Below are 17,341 nucleotides of genomic sequence, written 5' to 3' on the forward strand. Positions count from 1 at the left end.
CTCTGGGAAGCTGATCTCAGCTTCTCTGTGACACTCCTGGTGCATGTGAACCACCCAGGATCCCAGGAAGACATGGTTAGCAACTGGCAACCTGCTCAGTTTGGTGAAAGATACAGTCTCTGGGGCCAAGATTATAGCAGCCCCTTGCCTTACAGCTCTGGCTGTACCATTGCCTCTCTGCCTCAGGGGAGGGAGGGCCCTAAATGCAGCCAACTTGCTCTCCTTTGGTATTTGCTAGGGCACAATCCTTCGTTCTCAACAAAGGTGACTCCTTTGTTGAGCATGCCAGGGGTGACCATGGGGAGTAAGAGCCTTTCACAGGAAGGGTCCTTTTTTTTCTATGTTTGTCTCTCTGGTGATCCAGTGGTTTGGGTTACTATCTCACATTAGCCCATTCAGATTGTCCTTAGGCATTCAAGCCCAGTCCTTACCCTAAGGAACAATGATGCAGCCCATGCCTACCTACCCAGCTCCCACTTGCTGCTGGCGGACACAAGTGTCTGAGCCACTTCTCTGCAAGTAGTTGCACTTAGGCACATATTCTGTGTGTGTGTTTGGGGTTTTTATTATTATTATTATTATGTTGACCTCTGAGATTCCAAAGGTCCCCACTGTCACAACTGTAAGAGGGTTTCCTATTGTGTGGAAACTTATCCTCTTTCAGCACTCTCTCCCCAGGATGGATCTCTGACCCTAAATCCTTTGTCTCTGTTTTTGTCTTTAATATTTTGTCCTACCTTCTTTTGACCATCTCCAAGAAAAAGAAATGCAAAAAGGCAAAATAGTTGTCTGAGGAGGCCTTGCAAATAGCTGAGAAAACAAGAGAAGCTAAAGGCAAAGGATAAAGGGAAAGATATACCCATTTGAATGCAGAGTTCCAAAGAATAGCAAGGAGAGATAAGAAAGCCTTCCTAAGTGATCAATGCAAAGAAATAGAGGAAAACAATAGAATGGGAAAGACTAGATCTCTTCTTCAAGAAAATTAGAGATACCAAGGGAACATTTCATGCAAAGATGGGCTCAATAAAGGACAGAAATGATATGAACTTAACAGAAGCAGAAGATATTAAGAGGTGGCAATGATACACAGAAGAAATATACAAAAAATGATCTTCATGACTCAGATAATTATGATGCTATAATCACTCACCTAGAGCCAGACATCCTGAAATGCGAAGTCAAGTGGGCCTTAGGACGCATCACTACAAACAAAGCTAGTGGAGGTGATGGAATTCCAATTGAGCTATTTCAGATCCTAAAAGATGATGCTGTGAAACTGCTGCACTCAATATGCCAACAAATTTGGAAAACTCAGCAGTGGCCACAGGACTGGAAAAGGTCAGTTTTTATTCCAATCCCAAAGAAAGGCAATGCCAAAGAATGTTCAAACTACTGCACAATTGCACTCATCTCACACACTAGCAAAGTAATGCTCAAAATTCTCCAAGCCAGGATTCAGCAGTTCATGAACTGAACTTCTAGATGTTCAAGCTGGATTTAGAAAAGGCAGAGGAACCAGAGATCAAATTGCCAACATCCTTTGGATCATAGAAAAAGCAAGATAATTCCAGAAAAACATCTGCTTCTACTTCATTGACTACACTAAAGCCTTTGACTGTGGATCACAACAAAGTGGAAAATTATTCAAGACATGGGAATACCAGACCAGCTTACCTGCCTCCTGAGAAATCTGTATGCAGCTCAAGAAGCAACAGTTGGAACTGGACATGGAACAACAGACTGGTTCCAAATTGGGAAAGGAGTACATCAAGGCTGTATATTGTCATACTGCTTATTTAACTCATGTGCAAAGTACATCATGTGAAATGCTGGGCTGGATGAAGCACAAGCTGGAATCAAGATTTCTGGGAGAAATATTAATAACCTCAGACATGCAGATGACACCACCCTTATGGCAAAAAGTGAAGAAGAACTAAAGAGCCTCTTGATGAAAGTGAAAGAGGACAGTGAAAAAGTTGGCTTAAAACTTAACATTCAAAAAACTAAGATCATGGCATCTGGTCCCATCACTTCATGGCAAATAAGTGGGGAAACAATGGAAACAGTGAAAGACTTTATTTTGGGGGGCTCCAAAATCACTGCAGATGATGACTGCAACCATGAAATTAAAAGACACTTGCTCCTTGGAAGAAAAGCTATGACCAATTTAGGCAGCATATTAAAAAGCAGAGACATTACTTTGCTGACAGAAGTCTGTCTAATCAAAGCTATGATTTTTCCAGTAGTCATGTATGGATGTGAGAGTTGGACTATTAAGACAGCTGAGTGCCAAGGAATTGATGCTTTTGAACTGGTGTTGGAGAAGACTCTTGAGAGTCCCTTGGATTGCAAGGAGATCAAACCAATCAATCCTAAAGAAATCAGTCCTGAATTTTCATTGGAAGAACTGATTCTGAAGCTGAAACTCCAATCCTTTGGCCACCTGATTTGAAGAACTGACTCACTGGAAAAAACCCTGATGCTGGGAAAGATTGAAGACAGGAGGAGAAGGGGACAACAGAGGATGAGATAGTTGGTTGGCATCACTGATTCCTTGGACATGAGTTTGAGCAAGCTCCAGGAGCTGGTGATGGACAGGGAAGCCTGATATGCTGGAGTCCATGGGTTCACAATGACTGAGTGACTGAACTTAACTGAGCCTTCTTTTGAAGAGATTAGGCTGCCTTGGTGGGTTCCTGGTGTACTCCACCAGCATTCAGAAGTTGTTTGGTGGAAGTTGCTCAAAGTTCAAATGATCTTTTGATGAATTTGTCGGGGAGAAAGTGGTCTCCCCATCCTATTCCTCTGCTATCTTGGGACCCTTTCTCTCTAATTTTCTTGAAGAGATCTCTAGTCTTTCCCATTCTGTTGTTTTCCTCTATTTCTTTGCACTGATCACTTAGGAAGGCTTTCTTGTCTCTCCTTGTTCTTTGGAACTCTGCATTCAGATAGGTATATCTTTCCTTTTCTCCTTTCACTTCTCTTGTTTTCTCAGCTATTTGTTAGCCCTCCTCAGACAACAGTTTTGCCCTTTTGCATTTCTTCTTTTGGGGGAAAGTTTTGATCACCACCTCCTGTACAGTGTTACAAACCTCTGTCCATAATTTTTCAGGCACTTTGTCTATCAGATATAATCCCTTGAATCTATTTGTAACTTCTACTATATAATCATAAAGGATTTGATTTAGGTCGTAGCTGAATTCCCTAGTGGTTTTCCCTACTTTCTTCAATTTAAGTCTGAATTTTGCAATATGGAGTTCATGATCTGAGCCACAGTCAGCTCCCAGTCTTGTTTTTGCTGACTGTATAGAGTTTCTCCATCTTATACGGCAAAGAATATAATCAATCTGATTTTAGTATTGACCATCTGGTGATGTCCATGTGTAGAGTTGTCTCTTGTGTTGTTGTAAGTGGGTGTTTGATATGACAGTGCATTTTCTTGGGAAAACTCTGTTAGCCTTTCCCCTGCTTCGTTTTTACTCCAAGGCCAAATTTGCCTGTTACTCCAGGTTATCTCTTGATTTCATACTTTTGAACTCTAGTCTCCTATGATGAAAAGAACATCTTTTTTTGGTGTTAGCTCTAGAAGTTATTGTAGGTCTTCATAGAACAGTTCCACTTCAGCTTTTTTGGCATTAGTGGGATAGGGCATAGACTTGGTTACTGTGATCTTTAATAGTTTGCCTTGGAAACAGAGATCATTCTGTCGTTTTTGAGATTGTACCCAAATACTGTATTTCGGATTCTTTTGTTTACTGTGAGGGCTACTCCATTTCTTCTATGGAATTCTTGCCTACAGTCATAGACATAGTGGTCATCTGAATGAAATTCGCCCATTCCCATCTATTTTAGTTCACTGATTCCTAAAATGTCGATGTTCACTCTTTCCATCCCCTGTTTGACCACTTCCAATTTACCTTGATTCATGGACCTAACATTTCAGGTTCCTATGCAATATTGTTCTTTACAGCATCAGACTTTGTTTTCATCACCAGTCACATCCACAACTGGTTGTTTTTGCTTTGGCTCAGCCTCTTCATTCTTTCTGGAGCTATTTCTCCATTCTTCTCCAGAAGCATATTGGGTACCTACTGACCTGGGGAGTTCATCTTTCAGTGTCATATCTTTTTGCCTTTCATACTGTTCATGGGGTTCTCAAGGCAAGAATACTGAAGTGGTTTGCCATTTCTTTCTCCAGGGGACCATGTTTTGTCAGAACTCTCCACCATGCCCCGTCCATCTTGGATGGCCCTACATGGCATGGCTCATAGTTCACTGAGTTAGACAAGGCTGTGATGCAAGTGATCAGTTTGGTTAGCTTTCTGTAATTGTGGTTTCCATTCTATATGCCCTCTGATAGATAAGGATAAGAGGCTTGTGGAACTTCATGGTGGGAGGAATCTGGGTCTTACTCTGATGGGCGGGGCCATGCTCAGTAAATCTTAATCCAGGTTTCTGTTGATGGGCAGGGTTGTGTTCCCTCCCTGTAGTTTGGCATACCTGTGTGGATCACAATAAACTGTGGAAAATTCTAAAAGAGATGGCAATACCAGACCACCTGACCTGCCTCTTGAGAAATCTGTATGCAGGTCAGGAAGCAGCAGTTAGAACTGGACATGGAACAACAGACTGGTTCCAAATAGGAAAAGGAGTACGTCAAGGCTGTATATTGTCACCCTGCTTATTTAACTTATATGCAGAGTGTTGTGTTATGTGTTAGTTGCTCAGTCATGCCCGACTCTTTGCAACCCCATGGACTGCAGTCCACCAGGTTCCTCTGTCCATGAGATTTTCCAGGCAAGGATACTGGAGTGGGTTGCCATTTCCTTCTCCAGGGGATCTTCCCAACCCAGGGATCGAACCTAGGTCTCCTGCACTGCAGGCAAATTCTTTACCGACTGAGCTACATATATGCAGAATATACATCATGAGAAACGCTGGACTGGAAGAAACACAAGCTGGAATCAAGATTGCCGGGAGAAATATCAATAACCTCAGACATGCAGATGACACCACCCTTATGGCAGAAAGTGAAGAAGAACTAAAAAGCCTCTTGATGAAAGTGAAAGAGGAGAGTGAAAAAGTTGGCCTAAAGGTCAACATTCAGAAAATGAAGATCATGGCATCTGATCCCATCACTTCATGGGAAATAGATGGGGAAACAATGGAGACAGTGTCAGACTTTATTTTGGGGGGCTCCAAAATCACTGCAGATAGTGATTGCAGCCATGAAATTAAAAGACGCTTACTCCTTGGAAGAAAAGCTATGACCAACCTAGATAGCATATTCAAAAGCAGAGACATTACTTTGCTGACTAAGGTCCATCTAGTCAAGGCTATGGTTTTTCCTGTGGTCATGTATGGATGTGAGAGTTGAACTGTGAAGAAGGCTGAGCGCCGAAGAATTGATGGTTTTGAACTGTGGTGTTGGAGAAGACTCTTGAGAGTCCCCTGGACTGCAAGGAGACCCAACCAGTCCATTCTGAAGGAGATCAGCCCTGGGATTTCTTTGGAAGGAATAATGCTAAAGCTGAAACTCCAGTACTTTGGCCACCTCATGCAAAGAGTTGACTCATTGGAAAAGACTCTGATGCTGGGAGGGATTAGGGGCAGGAGGAGAAGGGGACGACCAAGGATGAGATGGCTGGATGGCATCACTGACTCGATGGACGTGAGTCTGAGTGAACTCCAGGAGTTGGTGATGGACAGGGAGGCCTGGCGTGCTGCGATTCATGGGGTCACAAAGAGTCAGACACGACTGAGCGACTGAACTGAACTGAACTGATAGTAAGGGTAATGGCAATAATGGTGAGCTCCTTCAAAGGGGTTTATGCCAAGACTGTTGTACTCAGTGCCTCTGACCCCACGGCAGCCACTGTTGACCCATTTGAAGACTCCAGGACATTCACAGCAAGTCTGGCTCCGTTTCTTGTAGGGTCACTGCTCCTTTCTCCTGGGTCCTGGTGCACACATTGTGCACCCTCCTAGGGCGTTTCCCCCCAGTCCTGTGGAAGTTCTATAAGGAAATACCACTGGCCTCCAAAGTCAAATTCCCTGTGGGTTCTCAGTCCCTTTGCCGGATCCCCAGGTTGGGAAATCTGCTGTGGGCCCTCAAATTTTGCAACAGTGTGAGACCTTCTTTGGTATAATTGTTCTCCAGTTTGTGGGTTGTCTGCTCGGTGGCTCTATGTGGGGTTCACACCCTGCACCTCCCAGGTCTTTTGCAGCCAGAGCCCCTGTCCCCACAGCAGGCCACTGATGGTCTGTGCCTCTGCAGGAGACACCTAAACACTCAAAGGCAGGTCTGGCTCAGTCTCTTTGGGGTACTTGGGTCCTGGTGTGCACAAGGTTTGGTTTGAGCCCTCTGAGCATCTCTGGCGATTTCACTCCTCCTACTGTCTTGTTTCTCCTTTGCCCTTGAACATGGGGATCTTTTTTTTTTTTTTTTGGTGGGATCCAATATTCTCCTGTTGATGATTGTTCATTGGTTAGTTGCAAGTTTGGAATTCTCACAGGAGAAATGAGCACACATCCTTCTACACTGCCATCTTAGGAACATGGCTACCAATGGTATATCCTTATAATCTTTTCTTTAAGGCTGGAAGTGAGTCCTCGCTTTCTATCCTGATTTTTAGTATGTCTAGATAAATCTTTTTTCAATTTTGTTGATGTTGATTTTCAAAGAAACAAACTATGGTTTCATTGGCTTTTCCTCAGTTATTTTTGTTTTGTATTTTATTTTTCTTTCTGTTATAATCTTAATTTTTTCTTCTTCTTGCTTTCATTTTAGTTTGCTCTTCATTTCTTCTTTTTTACATTGTCTTAAGGTAGAAGGTTTAGTTATTAATTTGAGATATTTCTTCGTTTTTAGTACAAACATTTATAAAATAAAGTTCTCTTTAGCTGCATCCCATAAGTTTTGGTATGTTGTTTTCAATTTCATTCATCTTAAAGTGTTTTCTAATTTTCCTTGCGATTTCTTTCTTACCCCATTGGTTATTTAGGGATATGTTGTCTAATTTCCACATATTTGTAAATTTTCCAAATTTCCTTTTGCTACTGATTTCTAATTTAATTTCATTGTAGTAAGATATCATACTTTGTGTCTTATTTCAATTCTTTTAAATTGAAGCTTGTGTTATAGCCTATGAGAGCAACAAACTAAGCCATACACCAGTTAAAAGTTTAACAGAAATAACCTTGGAAAGAGACAGTGAAGAACCTCCCATGTCATCAGTATTTTTATGGCTCTTCTTATGTATCACTAGATGGTTTCTAAAAGGATTGTATCTGTTTACATTGCTGCTAGCTACTCATAAGTCTGCTAGCTTCACTATAACCTCTGTGTCTTGGCTGTTACACTTAAATTTGTGGTTTATAATTCTGCTGAGTGTGTGTATTATTCATTGTGCTATAATACATTAGTCATAAAAACAGAGGTGACTTTTGATTTATGTTCTTTTCTCTGCTTTTCTCCCAAGCCACCTGGAACCTCTATGAGTCTAAGTAGTGGGTCCTTCCCTAGTGCATTTGGTCAACAGACATCTAAAGATAGTCGTCAAGGTCAATGGCAACGCCGAAGAAGGCTGGATGGCGCATTGAACAGAGTCCCAGTTGGATTTTATCAAAAAGTATGGAAAGTTTTGCAGAAGGTAAGCATAATACACCATAGGTGTCTCTTTATTTTACCCTCCTCATGAAATTATCAGTCTTCTTGTCTGAGATATGACATGACTGTGATATCATTGCAATTATATAAAAGGCATATGCTCTTATGGATAAAACCTAGAAGAAAACATTAAAATGAAATAGTTGATTTGTTATTTTGATATTATTGATAATTTAGTCTCTCTCCATTACTGTTGCCATTGTGGGGTTTATAAAGACATTTCAGAAACATCACTGCTCATCTTTTTGGCCATAGTTGGACATTGTGAAACATTGTCATATACTTACTGCCAATTGAATGAATGCAGTGATAAAGACACTTTCTTTGTAGCTATTGCAGAGTAGAAATGTTACTGTAACAATGTGCTGTTAATAACCAAATGTTACTGTAGTAAAACAACTGTGGCATATGGGAAGTTTTATGAGAAACTCTTATCTATATTCTTTCTTGGATGAAAACCACTAAATAAACGCAGTCATAGCGATGCCAATAGTCCAAAGACTCTACTGGTGTGACCAATTTTTGTTTTTCTGTCAAAGGCCTAGTTTGCCAAAAACATTCCAGGAGACATCACACCATTATGATTGTGACAGATTTGTAAGACCAAGAAGACTGTAGTTCTCACTCATGGGTCTCATTCATAGTCTCATAGGTGCTATTTTTTGCTTCATTGCCCTTGATAATGACCTGAAGAACACTTCAACCAGGACTTCAAAATCTTTTAGTTATGTTTCTCCCTTTTGCACACTGATGTGCTTCCAGGGACAGAATCAGGTGATCCTTTAGAAAAGTGAAAATGGATTCCTTAAGCTATCAGCTCTGGTAATCTTTCTTTCAAAAAGTACCTATCAGCTGTTTTCCTTCCATAAAACAACTATTTTTCTTTTTCTTTTTTTTTTTCACTCAGTCATGTCCGACTCTTTGCGACCCCATGGACTGTAGCCTATCAGGCTCCTCAGTTCATGGGATTTTCCAGGCAAGAGTACTGGAGTGGGGTGCCATTTCCTTCTCCAAGGGATCTTCCCGACCCAGGGATCAAACCCGGGTCTCCCCACATTGTAGACAGACGCTTTACCATCTGAGCTACCAGGGAAGCCCTAAAACAACTATAGCACAGTGTTAACAGATATGTGCTTTATCTTTCCATTTATACCTGGCTTGTGGCAATTCAGTTTCACAGACTACAGGTACTAGGTGCTCTTCTACCCAGATACCATATTTTTGCATAGCAGCTATAATGAAAGTCCAAAAGTGTTATGATAGAAGTACAAACCCAGAAGGCTGTGAGAATACAAGGGAAGGAACATTCAAATCTAACTGGGAAAATTGGGTATTTTGTGGCAGAATCAAAACACGAACTTAAACTCCTAATATAAAGAGGAAAAATAAATGCCCTCTGTATTTTTCATTCCATTCCTTTCAGAGTATGAATGTAACATAATCACTCTGTACATATGTTTCTAGGCTGGTAATTCTCTGTATAAGGATTGTTATTTGGCATATGAGACATGGGATGGGAGTGTCTGGTAGAGTTGATAAACCTGTTGGATTGGAGTATTTATCTGTGGTTTAAAATATGATGTTTTAGATTTCTTTAAAATATGAAATGGCAAGTCATTAATTCCCATTGCTTTTTAATAACTGAATTGATGGTGAGAGGGATATAGACCATCATTCATTCATATAGTATTTCTTGAGCATCTACCGTACACTAAGCAATGTCCTAGGTGCTCACAGGTATACAACAGAAAACAAAACAGATGACAATCTCTGTCCTGTGTAGAACTTATATTCTACTAGAGAGAGACAAACAATAAATGAAACACATAAATTATTCAGAATGTTGAATGATGACAGGTACTGTAGAGAAAGTAGAGCAGGGTGAGGGGATCAGGAGTGCTGATGGGGCATGCTTAACTAGAAACTGTGGTAATTATGCATATCCAGTACATGCATATATTTAGTTTTTCTCTTTAGCCTAAAAAATCTTTCTGAAGTCTAGTTGTGATGGCTGTGGAACCTACCATGGTATCCTCCTAGATAGTCTCTGAATCTTTAGGACTAGGCTATCCAATAGGTAGATCCTTCTGAGCCTTTTACTCCCCTAAGTAGAGGGTGAACCTTGAGTACCCTAAGTCCAACCCTGCTTCTTGCCACACATTCAATCGCAACCCCTTGGCAAAGACACGTGGGCTGCAGGGCCTTTCACTGGCCTGTGATTACTCAGCATCTAAGTGTCTCCTTACAGTCTTCTAGTTGTCAGCATATCCTTGGTGACAGGCTTTTGCTGTTTTGCAGTGTCACGGACTTTCTGTGGAAGGTTTTGTTCTTCCTTCTTCAACCACTAGAGAGGTAAGATTCTGTCTTTCACATTTATGTGATTGATAGCTTGTCTGGCTAAAGTATTTCAGTGATCACTTTTCAAAATAACAAATCTGTGCTTTCATAAATTAACTGAACATAAAATGCACTGGAAGAAAGGAGAGAATGTTTTTAAAAAAATACAATGGGAATATTAGAGAATAATCATGTATTACATTAATTATATAAAGACAGCTTCTTTTAATGGTTGATTAAGTTAGACTGATTTATGTGATATTGCCAGAGTTGGAAATGGCAGATGAGAATGAATCTAAGAATGAATGAATGACTTCTCATGCCCCCATCCTGCTCATCCCTACCTTTCTCTAATAAGATGCTTGTAAACTATAAACCAGTGATCATAAACCAGTGGTCCTTAGCTCTAACTATATATCACAGTAACCCAAACTCCTATCTCCAGCTCTCCAGGGATGGAACATGAGCACCTGTACTTTAAAAAATCCTTAGAATAATGCTGATATATAATCCTGGTTGGAAAACATTGCCATAAACCACAGACATAGATTAGAAGGTTCTTTCATATTTTGCTTTTTGCCCAATCAGGCTAAAATTATGAAGAAATAGCTTTTAAATAAAATCAACAAAGGAGCTTGAATTAGTAAGACCAGATAGCAGAAAATCCCCAGATTTTCTGTTACAATCCCCACCCTGGAATTGTTGTAGATCATGACTGAAGGGCTGGGTGCTGCTGCTGCTAAGTCGCTTCAGTCGTGTCCGACTCTGTGCGACCCCATAGACGGCAGCCCACCAGGCTCCCCCATCCCTGGGATTCTCCAGGCAAGAACACTGGGAGGGGTTGCCATGTCCTTCTCCAATGCGTGAAAGTGAAAAGTGAAAGTGATGTCACTCAGTCGTGTCCAACTCTTAGCGACCCCATGGACTGCAGCCTTCCAGGCTCCTTCACCCATGGGATTTTCCAGGCAAGGGTACTGGAGTGGGGTGCCACTACCACAGAAAGCTAATGCTGTGCTTCAGGGCTCCACTCCTACCTAGAGGCTTTTTCTCTAGTAAAGAACACTGTGTCCTTTCTTGATCTTCTCTCTGCCTTTAAGCAAGATTAAAATGTTAACAAATTAATAATAATACATACCTGAATGTACCTTTTATGAGTCTTCAAAACACCTTTATACCATCTTTAATTTGATCTTCAGCACAACTATTTGAGATAGCTAAGAAAGGGATTGTAGTTCCTACTTCACAGACAAGCATATAAATTTAGAAAAGTAAATTCTCCAAGGTCATAGAACTAGGGCTTCCCAGGTGGCAAAGGCAGAGCTTGAGTCCTTTAGACTCCAACTCTACATTGCCATCCTAAAGTGTATGCTTAATAGTTTTACCAAAAATTATTTGTTAATCCATTTCACCCTAAAATAACTTTATATTTCTTCATGCCTTTTTAAATTTAATAGTATATAAATATTTTACCTAATTCTCAAACTGTCATGTATATACAGTTTTAGAATCTACTTAGATTTTTCCTTTATCTACAGTCATCTTATTTATTCTTTTAATGATTCTACAGAAACTCATAATGCCATACCATGATATGCCATTATTTACACAACCATTCCCATGTTTAGATTACTTCTAGTTTTATACTTGTGACAAAGGCTGCTGTAAAACACTCTTGCATATAGGGCTTTTATCCTCTCTTGAATTATTTCCTTAGGATGAACTTCCAGAAGGAGAATTATGGGTTAGAAGGCATTGACACTTTTATGATGCTTGTTATACTTGCCAGATTGCCTTCCAGAAAGATTGAACCTATTTACTCACTCAATTACGTTAAAGGAGACTGAAACAGTGCTCTTGGCTACAGTATTTCTTCTGCATTTCAGAATAGGTAATTGATGCCTCCCAGCACAATGGGCTCTTAAGAACTGATTTTTTTTTTCCTTTCTATCACAGATGACTCCAGGAGAGATTAAATTCTCTGTTCATGTGGAGTCTGTCCTGAATCGTGTACCTCAGCCAGAGTACCGTCAGCTTCTGGTTGAAGCCATCCTTGTCCTCACCATGATGGCAGACATTGAAATTCATAGTATTGGAAGCATCATTGCTGTGGAGAAAATAGTGCATATTGCCAATGACTTGTTTCTTCAAGAACAGGTAGGCAAACCTGTTACTTTCTCAAGGGGAAATGTCTGATATTAACTCTTTAAGAAGCCAAGGTCACTTTCTTGTGCCATCTGCCTCACAGCTGTTTTCTAGGCCTCCTCTGTAGTGGCTCTGACCCCTATCTGTTCGAGAACTAGGCTGTGGGATGACCTCTGTCTTTTACCATGTTTTGTGGTTGTGTTAGATGGTAAAGTTGCCTGGAACTCAGGAGGCTTTTATGCTTTTTGTCATATTTCATACTACTTATATCACACTACTTTTTGTAGTGATAAGGACTTAATAAGAAACTATTGGGTAGTGTATCCTTTCTGGACTATTAAGGAAAAGAGAAGATTTGATTTCGGTTTGTTTTGTTTTTGCTCTTCTTTCTTACCTATAAGAAAATATTAAAGTAAAATGTTTAATTCTACGTTTTCTTATTTTTCTTATGAAATCTTACTTCAGAAAATTAACCACATTTAAAAAATGCAAACTACTAAGAGCTTTCCAGATGTCTCCTAGATTAAAAGTAGGAACACAAAGAGTGAAGGGCATGTGCTCTTGTCAATAGAAGTTTCCAAAACATGCAATCAGTGTTTCATTCTTTTAGGCCCGAGGGATGGGGATGCAAAGGAAATTAAAAGCTTCTCTAGGACTTTTCAAAGATTTCACAAGACAGTCGTAATTTTAAATACTCTGACTGCTCTTTATTGTATCAGAAAATGTGATCCTTTTTAGGCATTGACTCTAGCTTGGAAAGCTTGAATTAAATCGACTTAGAAAGAAAAGAAATAATGGTCAAATAGAAGATAAAATAATACATGCTGAGTGGCTTCCCTGATGGTCCAGTGGTTAAGACTCCATGCTCCCAATGCAGGGGGCACTTGTTCAATCCCTGCTTGGGGAACTAAGATCCCACACAGCATGACCAAACAATAATAATAATAATACATGCTGAATCAGTAGTACTAGAAGGATGCAGACCAAAGTTCATCTAGGGTGATTTGTAAGTTTTAGCTTTTGACTTTTAATGAACAAAACTCTAATTAACCTATTATATTGAACTTTCAAAAATTCTAAACAATTAGTACTTTTAAAATAATTCATATGATTGGGGATCTAGTGAAAAATGAATGTATAGAAATTCATAGCCACCATTTTGAGTATAACCCTGATCCCTTGCTGTCTAAACAGCCTAAGATCCAACTAGTTGGTGATGGGGAGGAGGCTCTGAGTTATTCTAATCAGGGCTTTAATTAGTAGGATTAGTAATTTTTCCTTTCCCCTGTGTTTTCCCATCCTTAAAAACCAAACAGAAAACCCTCGGTGCAGATGATATCATGTTGGCAAAGGATCCTGCGTCTGGCATCTGTACTCTTCTGTATGACAGTGCACCCAGTGGCAGGTTTGGCACCATGACCTACCTCTCCAAAGCAGCGGCCACCTATGTGCAGGAGTTCCTGCCCCACAGCATCTGTGCCATGCAGTGAGGCCTCTAGGCCTGGCTGCCGGGAGCCTTTTGACAGCTGGTTCCTGCCTCGTTGATTATGCATGGAACTGAAATAAGATGACCGGATCACTCCCACCCTGTCCCTTGCTAACCCATCCCTCCCAAGAAGAGCAAACTTTTCTGATAAAATAACTGCTTTAGAAGATGTGAACCCTTGCTTGGAGACATCTGCTCACCCAGGCTCTTCATTGTGAGCCTTCATTCTTTCATGGTTCATAAAAGTGTGTGTTTTTATTCTCTAGATCTGTTACAAACTTAGTTTTCTAACTCCTGTTTGGGGCGCAGATGTTAATAATAACTTATTCCTGAAGTTTGATTTTTCTTATGTGTGGTTTCATTGTGTAAATGAGTGGTGGGTGCTTTGGGACATTATTTCAAGTGAATAAACCCTCAATTGTTGGATTTTATGCTCCTATAAGTTGGAAATTATCTATTCTAAGTGCCTTTTCTTGGGAAAAGAGTACCAGATCATAATTTTCTTCTTCACTCACATGCTGCCTCATGTTGAATGATGAATTCCTTTCTGTGCAGACTTAGCCTCTGCTTTTGCCTTCTCTGTATCTATATACGTAATTCTTATTCTCCTTTTGGTGAAATATCGAGAAACTGGAAGTTTAGTGTATATATTTAAGAATTTCAGTATTAACACTTAAAATCACATTTAACAAAGATTGCTGGTACTCAAAGATGTATGTGTAGCAGAAAATGCAGAATAACCCAGAGAAATGGAGCTGGGGGCCCAATTTCAGAAAGGAGAGTGGAAGAAGAGAAGATGTCTGGGTAGAGTCTTACACCTAGGGAATGGAGAAGGAATCAGATGGGTTAGTGTCTTGAAGAAAGCCTTGTACGCTAATCCATGCCTTTGAAGAGTGGGCCAGCACACAACACAGAGAATAATTGAAGCCTCTATCTTTGGTGAATAGGGATCCAGCAGTCCAATCTATAGCTGCTTTACTGAGTACTCTTTCTCTGTGCTCACCTGGTCTTTGTCTCACTCACATACTCACTTTCTACAGCATCCACCCCCTCCAACTCCCTGACCTCCTATATGCTTTTAAACTCATTTACTTGCATTTTTACTTTCTGGTTCTATTGTTCCTATCTATGTATATCTTGATATCTGTGGGCATATATCTGTCTCTTGAAAACAGCTACATTTGCATGTATGTCTAAGCATACATGGGAACTTTTTCTGAATGTAAGTAGTTTTGATATGTCTGTATATCTATTAATATCTTTATCCATGTTTGACAAACTATGTAAGTATGTAAATATGAGTGCTGTGTGTGGGAGAGGTATGTGACTGTGGTCTCAGGCTGACACACAAAAGATAATGGAGGACTCCTTGAGTCTTCTTCCTTAGTCTCACATTTAGGTAGCCATTGAAGAATGTTTCTCCTAACTTTCTGTTTTAGTTCAAGGCTACTATAACAAAATACCATAGACAGGGTAGCTTAAATAACATTTACTTCTGATGGTTCTGAGTGCTGAGAGGTTCAAGACCAAAGTACCAGCAGATTCAGTGTCTGAGGAGGGCTCTCTTTCTGGTTTGCAGCTGGCTGCCTTCTTGCTGTATCCTCACATGGCACAGAGAGAGTAAGCTCTGGTCTCCTCCTCTTTTTATAAGGGCACCAGGCCTGCCATGCAGACTCTACCTGATGACCTCCCAAAGGCTCCCACCTCCAAATACCATCACGTGGGGGGGACTGAGGCTTCAAGATAGGAATTTTCAAGGGATGCAGACATTCAGTCCATAGCATTTTCCTTCTCCTGTAAAGACTCTACTAATTTCCCTATTTGCATTCAGATAACTTCCTACTTCAATCCTCTATTTTCCGTCAGTTTTTTTCAGGTCTGTCTCCAAGAATGGGGATGGCAGGCTCTCTAAATAATTGTAACATTACCAGTGACAATATTATGAGTACATGTGAATAAATGAACATAGTAGGGTGATAGTAAAACAGATAGTGGAAACAAAGAAAGGATGTCCAACCTTTTCAGTATTTCTCTTATAGGAAATGGAAACACATGGTAAGTATATTTCTGATTACACGATTTTCTGGTCACATATAAAGAAAATTTACACCCTGTTCTGAAACTATACTTTTGGCAATGCCAAAGAATGTTCAAACTACCGCACAATTGCATTCATCTCACATGCTAGTAAAGTAATGCTCAAAATTCTCCAAGCCAGGCTTCAATAGTACGTGAACCATGAACTTCCAGATGTTCAAGCTGGTTATAGAAAAGGCAGAGGAATGAGAGATCAAATTGCCAACATCCATTGGATTATCAAAAAAGCAAGAGAGTTCCAGAAAAAACATCTATTTCTGCTTTATTGACTATGCCAAAGCCTTTGACTGTGTGGATCACCACAAACTGTGGAAAATTCTGAAAGAGATGGGAATACCAGACCACCTAACCTGCCTCTTAAGAAATCTGTATGCAGGTCAGGAAGCCACAGACTGGTTCCAAAAAGGAATATGTCAAGGCTGTATATTGTCACCCTGCTTATTTAACTTATATGCAGAGTACATCATAAGAAACACTGGGCTGGATAAAGCACAAGCTGGAATCAAGATTGCCAGGAGAAATATCAATAATCTCAGATATGCAGATGACAGCACCCTTATGGCAGAAAGTGAAAAAGAACTAAAGAGACTCTTGATGAAAGTGAAAGAGGAGAGTGAAAAAGTTGGCTTAAAGCTCAACATTCAGAAAACTAAGATCGTGGCATCAGGTCCCATCACTTCATGGCAAATAGATGGGGAAACAGTGGAAACAGTGACAGACTTTATTTTGGGGGGCTCCCAAATCACTGCAGATGGTGACTGCAACCATGAAATTAAAAGATGCTTACTCCTTGGAAGAAAAGTTATGACCAACCTAGACAGCATATTTAAAAGCAGAGACATTACTTTGCCAACAAAGGTCTGTCTAGTCAAGGCTATGGTTTTTCCAGTAGTCATGTATGGATGTGAGAGTTGTACTATAAAGAAAGTTGAGCACCAAAAAATTGATGCTTTTGAATTGTGGTGTTGGAGAAGACTCTTGAGAGTCCCTTGGACTGCAAGGAGATCCAACCAGTCCATCCTAAGGGAAATCAGTCCTGAATATTCATTGGAAGGACTGATGTTGAAGCTGAAACTCCAATACTTTGGCCACCTGATGGGAAGAACTGACTCATTTGAAAAGCCCCTGATGCTGGGAAAGATTGAAAGTGGGAGAAAGGATGATATGCTTGGATGGCATCACCAACTCAATGGACATGAGTTTGAGTAAACTCTGGGAGCTAGTGATGGACACGGAGGCCTGGCGTACTGCAGTCCATGGAGTCGCAAAGAGTCGGACACGACTGCGCAACTGAACTGAACTGATCTGAAACTCTTTTATCTTTTCACTGGCTGCAAATGTACCCCAGCCATGGGGAGTACATCTGAAGTGGCACATTTGAGCGTTACCACTAGCTCCCACACAAATTTACCTGAACTGACATGATGGCTATATTTCTCTGGGTTTATGAGATTATCTATCACTATGCCTCCCATACAGAGCTACTTCACTTTTAAAGCAACTGTTTAGAAAACTTGATTCATATTTTGTTCATTTTTAAGTATGCAACACTAAAAAACACATTAGACTTTTTTAAAGCACTTACATTTTGAAAATAGAATAAAAAATTA

At 40.3% G+C, this 17,341-nt stretch overlaps 1 protein-coding gene across 6 annotated transcripts in view; it reads left to right on the plus strand.

The window, feature by feature from the left end:
- The window catches only part of PHKA1 (phosphorylase kinase regulatory subunit alpha 1), a 158,659-nt gene extending 144,594 nt beyond the window's left edge, over nt 1-14,065 (plus strand). For 5 of the 6 annotated variants that reach the window (XM_040265681.1, XM_040265682.1, XM_040265683.1 and 2 more), the window contains 4 exons: nt 7,482-7,652; nt 9,968-10,021; nt 11,960-12,160; nt 13,465-14,065. In XM_040265681.1, coding sequence (XP_040121615.1) covers nt 7,482-7,652; nt 9,968-10,021; nt 11,960-12,160; nt 13,465-13,638 — 600 coding nt within the window. In that variant the 3' untranslated portion in view covers nt 13,639-14,065. The remainder of the gene's footprint in view (nt 1-7,481; nt 7,653-9,967; nt 10,022-11,959; nt 12,161-13,464) is intronic. The other variant, XM_040265684.1, reaches the window with a different exon arrangement.
- Nucleotides 14,066-17,341: the final 3,276 nt, after the last annotated feature.

This window comes from Oryx dammah, unplaced genomic scaffold, assembly GCF_014754425.2.
Source record: "Oryx dammah isolate SB20612 unplaced genomic scaffold, SCBI_Odam_1.1 HiC_scaffold_23, whole genome shotgun sequence".
Classification (NCBI taxonomy): Eukaryota; Metazoa; Chordata; class Mammalia; order Artiodactyla; family Bovidae; genus Oryx; species Oryx dammah.